We start from the raw sequence: 8,672 nt of genomic DNA, 5'->3' as shown, positions 1-8,672 counted from the left end.
CTGTCCCCGCTCTGCCCAGGGCGGGGGAGCAGCCGGGGCGGGGCAGGGGGCCCCGCAGGCCCTCCCGGCCGGCCGTGGGCCCTGAGCACCCCCCGCGTGTCCGGGAAAAGAAGCCCCGCCCGTGTGCCCACACGTTCCTGTTACAGCTGGTTTTAAAGAGGCTGCCTGCCGCCGGCGAAGCCTGCTGACGCCTGTTCTGTTCGAGACTTGCCCTCGCGAGGTGGTTTCAAGGGCTGTTTTAGAGCTCTGAGGTTCTCCTGCTCGCCGCCGGACTCCGGCGGGGTTGAAGTTTCGCACTGTTGAAAATGCTGAGGCGGAAACCTGCGCTTGCTGCTGTTTGCCCAAGTCTGCGCAAAACTTCGGGAAGGGAAAAGCGAAACCGCGTTTGCTCGTAGCGGTTGCCCGGGGTGTTAAAACGAGACCGGCGGCGCGGAGGGCTGGGCGAGGACAAGGCCCGGGCGGTTCCCTTCCGCAATACGTGTAGTTCAGCGGGCTGGATTTAAAGAATAAAACTACTTACGGGGAAGAACTTTTACTTGAGTATCTTCGTGGGGTACCCGGAGGCTTGTCTCTGCGGCTGTGTTGGGGCGGGAGCCGTTTGTGAACAGTGTTTTAGTCTGTGAAGTTGCAGAACCAGGTTTTAGATGCTTCACCTTAATATGTTCCTGCTGCGCTGCTGGTAGCTACACCGGGTGAGCGCGGTAGCAGTAACAGGAGGGCAGATGTGCCCGTATGGCTTTGACAGGCTGGGGACTATTGCCGCAGTGAATGTCTGCCCCTGGTTGCTGACCATGTACCTTAGAGGGACTCGGTTCATCCGGTTTCTACGGGACTTCGCCCTGAAACAGCGGGTCCTGAGCGGGACTAGGGAAAAAAGGAGCGTCTGCCTCCGCGGACGTGGTAACGGGAGCAGCGGCGAATGCTGCTAGAGTAGGGCAGGTGCTTGCAAACACCACACTGAGATTCTGCGCAGCCCCTTCCTGAGAAAACAGCGAAGCAAACAACCTAATTTCTGAGAAGCAAAAGAAGAGTGGGGCCTCATATCCTCCATCTTCCGAAAACAAAATTGTACTCAGATTTCCCGTGTGAAATCCTTTCCCGTTTACATCTAATGAACTTTTTCTCCTCTTGTTTTCTTTAAGTCGTGCCCAGAGTGCCGGTTCCTGTCGAGGCGGGAGATGGTGCGACGTACACAGCCCTCCTAACACACGGCGAGCAGGTGGATGTGCTGGAGCGCCTTGACTTTGTGTTAAGAAACATTTCAGAGCTAAGAAAAGAAGTGGAGGAGCTACGAACCAGCCTGCAGCACTTAGCCGCAGAAATCATTGGTGAAGTCAGGTACCCACCCTGCCCCTTTGCGTGTTTTTCTACTGTTGCACATATTTACTCCATAGCCATGATTGAGTATCTTAAATTTAAAATCCAAAAGTGGAAAAAGCGTCTCTCTAGTTTCCACTGGCATTACATCTTGACCTCCGGTGAGATTAATGTAAAATTAATGTTTAGCCAGGGTTGGTTTTTTTTCTCTTATGGAGTATTAAGTAGCGACAGTTGCTTCATATTCCAGACTGGGAAGGTTATTTGTTCTGTAAATGTTTGTCTCCTGTTACTGCTGTTTTCTCTCTGATTGCTGCCGACTGTAGGTAACCTTTGATATAGAATAAAAGGTACTATATTCTGCAAGACGTTTCAGGTTTCCTTGGTCTTTGTTCATGGAGGAAATCAGAGGAACGCATGTGATATGATTACCCCTTTGTACGTGGGTCACATATATGGACTGTACACGGACCAGGTCTGTGGTCAGACTTGCTTTAACTGTGGAATACGACGTTCGCTGTATGGTAGCGGGCTGTTTGTATAAGCAAGAGCGAGTCCCCTTGTGAATTCTTCGGGTACAGAGCGAATTGGATAGAACGTGCTAGAGAGGAGAAGGGAAGTGAAATAGCAGACATTTTGCTATCAGACATTTATTTGTTTCTTTCTCCCTTCCTCAAAGGTCCCATCTGGAAGAAACCCAGAAAGTAACGCGCCGGAGGCGGTTTCCGTTTCCTAGAGAAAGAAGTGATTCCACAGGCTCCAGTTCAATTTATTTCACAGCCAGCTCAGCAACAGCCAATACGGACGATGGAGAAAGTGAAGGAGGGTAAGGAGAGCACCAGGTTAGAAGCAGCTTTTACGGGCTTTGGTGCCCAATTACTCGTGTCTGAGCAGTTTATAACATAAAGGAAGGGAGTTTTTTCCCCACTAGGTGTCCGCCATCCTGTTTTTATTTGCTTTTATTGCGGTAAGTCGGCTACTGCCAGGGCCAGATTGAGAGAAGTGCAACGATTCTGATTTTTAGAGAAAGGAGGGAAAGAAAAAAAACAACCAGTTTTTGAGGGGTGTTTTCAAGCAGTAATTTGATTAGGGAACCTCGCAGGAAGAAGGGAAGTAGAAGTCCAGCCTGGGACTTGAGTGAGAGAGTTTATAAATAAAATTTCCATACAATAATATATTTTAGAATGTCTGGAAAACTTGAGAAAATTAAAAATATATTCCAATTAACTAAGATGTCTTTGGCTAGGGTATTTCTTACGGATTTTTCTCTAGTGTATCACACTGATCAGTTGTGTTGCTTCAATTCTTAAAAACGGGTGAAAACTACCTTATAGTTTAAGAACAACAGTAAAAATGACACTATAGGTGCAAGTATTGTGATATTAGATAGAAAATAAGAGGTATACTGCATACCTGTATGTGACTGCCGCCTTTCTGATGAAACGCTTCTCTTCTGTGCCTTAAGCAGATGAATTCTATGGCTTTTGGGGTATGTAAGTGTGTTCTAAAACACGCAGTGCTGGCTGTATACATTTTCCAAGGGAAGCTGGAATGAAACGTAATTTAAAGAGAGAAGTTTGGACTTGATGATCTTAAGGGTCTTGTCCAACCTAAATGATTCTGTGATTCTAAGTTAATTGTAGCACGGAGAGCAAGGCAGGCAGAATTGGGACGTGAGGTGCTGTTCGGTAGCAGCTAAATGGCCAGTCAGCTGGTGCAAACTGACACTTGGCAGCACGGGTTTGTAACCAGGGGACAAAGCAGCCATTAATTCAGCAGCCTCCGAGAACAAAGGACACGGATCTGCGGGAAAGCAGGCTTTGTGACTGCCCTGAAACCGTGGCGTTTTAGTAGCTGGGATTGGTGAACCAGGAAAGAGCTGATGTGATCTCGTTCGGGTTATAGAACTGCTTCATTCATCTGAAGGGGGTGTTCATATGAAAACAAAATTAGGCAGTAAGTGATTCACGGTGGTCTAATAGGTAACAAGGCTGCATAACAAACTTTAAAACTATGTAGTTGGTTCTGCAGACAAGACCTTGCTCTCTAGAAGACAACAGATGCATTGAGTCGTCAGGGTGCCAATGTATTTTGTAAAGCATGCTGAGAAGGATGGGCTTCCAACAGATACCAGCCCTAACTGCCATCTGATCGTTAGAAAATTTTAAGTCATGATAGAGGCCGACAACAATTCTAAGGTTCAGAGAAGCCATCCTCCTTAGGGGACCTCAGGTGAACTGTGGAGCAAGGGCTATAGTTTACTGCAAAACCTCGTTACATTATTGGGAACCTAATGATGGTTGGAGGAGTTCTTATATTTTATTTAAAATCTGTAATTAGGTTTAATCACCAGTGTGGAGAATTAGTGGATAAGCAGCTCTCATCTGATTTAAAAAAAATTCGAATAGCGTATAATTTCTCACTCTGGTATTTGTCCTCTACAAATAGGTATAATATTAGTCTGTTGAGGACCAGCTGCCTTCAGTACGCAGTATTGTCTTTTAGAGATGTAAATACTAAAATTTTCTAGTAGAAAATCAGGGTAGGAAATGTAAATTTTAGAAAAGACTATTTAAGTTTTTTCACAGCCACTGGGAGGAAGAATGAGACTATGCTCAACAGATGAATTTCAGCTGGGTATTCATTTCTGGCAATTGTATTCTTTTAATGAAATTCAGAAAGAAGAACTCATGTTTCAGCTTTATTTTGTAAACCACATGGGCATAAGCATCTTCTCCGATTTCATACACAATTCACAAAAATCACCGTGAGCTTTCAGGAGCCCAGAGGTCTTGGGCTGCTTAATTTCTCTATATTGCTTTGGCACTGCGTTGGCCTTTTGGGCTTCTTTGCCTCCTCTTTCCATGTGCTTTTTTGTTCCAGATAGTATGTTTTCATTTTCGTTCAGGATGTGTGCTAGCCAGAGGCCTCAACATACTAAAGCATTTAAGAACTTTCCATCATCGTAAACTCGAGAAAACAGGCTGATAACATCTAAATCCCTTAATCTTTCTGAAAACTCTGAGTTATGAAGTTATATATGGTATTACTTGTCTTTTTAAACTGGCAGCGTCTTGTATGAGCTGCCTTGGAGAAAACTAATTTTTGTGGTGGAGACAAAAAAGTGTATAGGAGTCATCCATCGCTGCCTGTTTTTAAAGACCGTATTGTGTTTCAGGAGCCTTCAATGTGGAAAGTGTTTTTCAGTTGAAGTACTGAAATCTTTGCAGCTGCCAGTAAAATGCTGTAGTGAGACGGTATCACGGCTGCATAGCCCACAGCTGTGCGGCATAGTAGGTTAGGACGGGAAATAAGAGAATTTGAGGAGTTTGTGTTTAAGTACCAAACCCGAGGTAGTCTAGAGAACTAATAATGTCATTAATCTTAAGAAAATATCAAGAAATGAAGCTTTTAACTCAATCTGAAATGGAGCCGTGCCAGTGTCACCTTACCACCGTGTTGCTACGTTGTCCATTAATTTAGTGCTGCCTACGTAATCTCCAGCATGTCTTCTTGTAGTGCTTGCTTTCCTGGCTTCGCAGTGATAAGGCTGACTGTTACTTTATTTCTTGTCTTAAAATGTTTCAGTACGAAGTGGTGCGTTTTTAAATTTATGGATGAGAGTTGGAGGCTGTCGTGAGTGAGGGTATTTGTTTACCCTCTACCAGAGAGGGAAATGCTTGAGCATTATTGATGGTCCTCAGAAAATTGAAGGTTCGATAGCCAAACGTGTCTTGTTATCTGTGTGTGCTAAATTACTGTAACTGCTTTTTTCAGATACGGACTTTGGTCACGTATCTTTGTCGCCAGACAAAGGCAGCTTCACGCACAGAGCACTAGGCTCTCCCTCGGAGGGGAAATTCAGCCAGGACAAAAGGGAGTACAGCTGTAGTTACCGAATGCCCCCAGACTGCAATGACTTTTAGTTCTAGCAGAACCTGTAAAGTTCAACACGTGGCTTGGGCACAGTTTAATTGGGTAACAATTACAAATGTTCCCCAGAATTAAGCGTTTTTATGATTTGAAGTAGCTTGCTTCAGGAAGAGAGCTTTCTATTCAGATAAACCAACAAAATCCAAATATAAAAGTGCACGTTTTTAAATTACTGGCTGACTTGCTCTTATTCTTCAGTTAAGAGCTTGCAGTTAAGGGGACAAATAGAGAGTCGTCTTTAAAAAGAAATTAGTTCTGTAAGTAGACACCCCACTGCAGTGGGGTTATATATCAGTCAATATATAATGCTGTTTTAAATTTACAGCTTTGGTGCCTGTACATGTTGTGGGGGAGCTTAATTTTAGCCATTTTCAGAAACTTTGATCTGAGCTTTATCCTGGTTCATTTGACTAATTTAGCAGCTAATCGTTGCCCGGGTTTTTGTACATGTGGTGTCTTTTTGTGGCTCATCTGCTGTCTCCTTGCTGGACTTCTTGCTCATGTGAAATAGTTTTGATCACTCTCCTGCTGTTTTGCACCTTTTCACACATCAGTGTGAACAAGCTGTTTCATATTTAGCGCTCAGACAAGATGATGGAGGTACTAGATATTGCCAAAACAGCTATTGTGTCTGAAATTTCCTGGAACAGGCTAAAAACCTCAGGTTATATTTTCCACATGGATGAGCGCATCAGATTTTTTGTTGAAATTCTCTTTTATAATCCATACATTTAACTGAATTGTCCTGGCTCTGTTCTTAGTTGTTTAATTCTCTTACACTGAAGTTAGAAGGCCTAAGAGAAGCTGTTACGGTGTGCAGGTGAGATGTGGACACTTGTGACTGAGTTCTTCTTAACTTTCGGGGCGCCTTCTTTCTTCAGCTTTTTGAGGTTGTGTATATTACATGAGAAATAATAATTGGTGTGTTATTTGAGACACTTGGGTTGTACGGTGTTCTCCAGGATAAACTAAGATACTCCTCTTCCTCTATTAGGAAGAGTTGTTTTTTCTGTACCATATGTATAAAACCGTCATAGGCTGCACAGCATCTCCTCAAATTAATGTTGCGTTGCGTTTTTTTTTCCTCAAAGGTACACCACAGCCAACGCTGAGTCTGATTACGACCGGGAGTCCGAGAGAGAGAGCGAAGAAGGGGAAGATGAAGTGAGCTGTGAAACAGTGAGAACCGCGCGACGGGATTCCCTGGATCTCGTCAACGAGGATGAAACGCATTTAATCTTAGATTCCTCGCTAGAGGAAGGACTGGGTCAGCTACTGCAGCAGGCTGACAGCTTGCACAACGGAGATGAGCAGGAGAAGAGAGAGGGATTCCAGCTGCTGCTGAATAACAAACTGGCGGTAAAGGTTGCCTTCTTATATTTTCCAGCAGTGATTTGTTTTCAGCTAAATAGCTGGGAAAGAGGAAATTGCGTATCTTAGCAGGGTCCAGGTCCTACACAACAACTGGGCCAGCTTCCAGTGGCCCCCTTCCTCAGGAGCCGCTTGGGAGCGGGCTGAAGGCCAAAATTGTTTGGGCTACAGCAGCAGCCAATTCCCAGTCGCTTTCTGTCTTGGAACTCTGTGTCTCATCATGTCATCACTTTCCCTGAGTGAACACACTGTACATGTGTAAAATAACAGCACTGTGTACATAAGGTAAACTCAGCAAACGTTTTGAGAACGTTTACCTCGTTGCATATGCAATGGTTCGATCTGTATTCAGGAAACTTGGTCTTCCTCTTTGGGTGTGTGGTGGTTCGTGAAATAAATAAGTTGCATATTCAAACAGAAGGGTTAGGCAACACTTACATGTGTATTAGTTAATGAGATTAAAAACCTGGATGGTGCAGGTGTTTTGCCACCTTAAAGAATGTATCTTTTCATCTCATATAGGCAGGGTGAATTGATCCCCTGATTCAGTGAACATTGGCGCTGCCATTGGGGTGTGGGAACGTCGCAAGGGGCAGTGACCGTTTTACTCCAGCTGTTGCAGACGGCTAGCTTGTACCTCTGGCCACACGCAGCGGATGCACCCGGCACTGGAATGTGTCTTGCTGCGGCTGTTGTGACCTACAGCAGCCGGTGCAGGCATGCCTGTGCCTGCTGCAGTTGCACTGTCAGCCTCTGTTGGTGTTTACCTAAGTACGGCAGAGCCAGCAAAGAAAACATTTTGGGTTACCAGCCTTTTAAAGAGCAAAACCTTTTTGGCTCCTGTATTTCCAGGAGGAGTAGAAGGAAAGAAATAACAGATAACTTGATCGGTTCTAATTTCAAGTAGATTTTTTTTTTTTCCTTCCCACCAGGAAGAAGCTTCTGAAATTCTCTTGCATGCTTCTTTCTGGTGATTCTCCACTTTCTGTTATTTACAATACTATCACAAAAGAAACCCGACTGTTAGGTCGTTGTGTTTTAACTTTCTACTTCTTTTTTTTTTCAAGTAAGTTTGAGTTTGTCAGAATGTACCCGCTTCAAATTTAGCAGTACACCTACAGTACTGTCCCGGGTTTAAGAACGAGGCAGGATGTGAAGCTGTTTGAATGTGGACTGAAGCATGAAAAAAGTAAAATTCAGTTTGTGAATTTTAATGAAGTGGTGAGGTTTAGGGTGATTTTTTTTCCAGTGTTCTGAGGTTAGTGGAGGCTGCTGAAGAGCTGACCCCAGTACGCCCTTTGAAGTGGAGGGGTTCCTTGTTAGAAGGCAGCAACAATTAGACCCATACCAGTAGTGTAGCATTGTAAGCTTAATTACGAATTTGGCCATCCAGTTTGCTCTTCTGTGGTTCTGCTTCAGTTCTTGTAGAGTTGGGGCCTTTTAAGGTTTCAAAAACTGTGTGACTTCTAGTATATGCCCCCACTTGATTTTTCTTTCTCATGCTCTTTGTCAATAGGAGAATGGGTCTTGATATATAACACTTATGTTTTTACTGCAGTATGCAGACCAGAAAGACTTTCTTTGGCGCCTGGCCCGAGCACATAGCGATATGTGCGAAATCACAGAAGATGCGGATGAGAAGAGATCGTATGCATCTGATGGTAAGGAATTGTGTGTTTGAGGCAAAGGAAGGGGGATGTTCAAAGCTGACATTACACTTCAGATTTATAAACCCTACACTTGCAAACAATGTGGTGGATTTTTTTTTTCCTTGTAATCTTTTTTTTTTTTTCCAGGTGAGTAGCTAGCAGTACTGTGGTGCTATGTGTTTAAAATTTTTGCTTTCTGAAAGATAGTGTAAGTAGACCAAGGGCTAGTTAAAGGTGTAAAATAAAATCGTTTAGGTTGGAAGAGACCTTGAAGATCATCAAGTCCAACCATTAACCTAGCACTGAGAAGTCCACCACTAAACCATGTCCCTAAGCACCACATCTACAGGTCTTTTCAATACCTCCAGGGATGGTGACTCCACCACTTCCCTGGGCAGCCTG

At 44.1% G+C, this 8,672-nt stretch overlaps 1 protein-coding gene across 1 annotated transcript in view; it reads left to right on the top strand.

The window, feature by feature from the left end:
• Positions 1–722: 722 nt before the first annotated feature.
• The window catches only part of RMDN3 (regulator of microtubule dynamics 3), a 40,061-nt gene continuing 32,111 nt past the window's right edge, over positions 723–8,672 (top strand). The window contains exons 1-5 of the mRNA XM_009333941.1: positions 723–900; positions 1,143–1,338; positions 1,997–2,143; positions 6,342–6,609; positions 8,180–8,282. Coding sequence (XP_009332216.1) covers positions 723–900; positions 1,143–1,338; positions 1,997–2,143; positions 6,342–6,609; positions 8,180–8,282 — 892 coding nt within the window. The remainder of the gene's footprint in view (positions 901–1,142; positions 1,339–1,996; positions 2,144–6,341; positions 6,610–8,179; positions 8,283–8,672) is intronic.

The sequence above is a fragment of the Pygoscelis adeliae genome, unplaced genomic scaffold (genome assembly GCF_000699105.1).
Source record: "Pygoscelis adeliae isolate BGI_AS28 unplaced genomic scaffold, ASM69910v1 Scaffold420, whole genome shotgun sequence".
Taxonomy (NCBI): Eukaryota; Metazoa; Chordata; class Aves; order Sphenisciformes; family Spheniscidae; genus Pygoscelis; species Pygoscelis adeliae.
The sequence above is the reverse complement of the archived record's forward strand: the minus strand, read 5'-3'. Positions and strand labels throughout refer to the sequence as shown.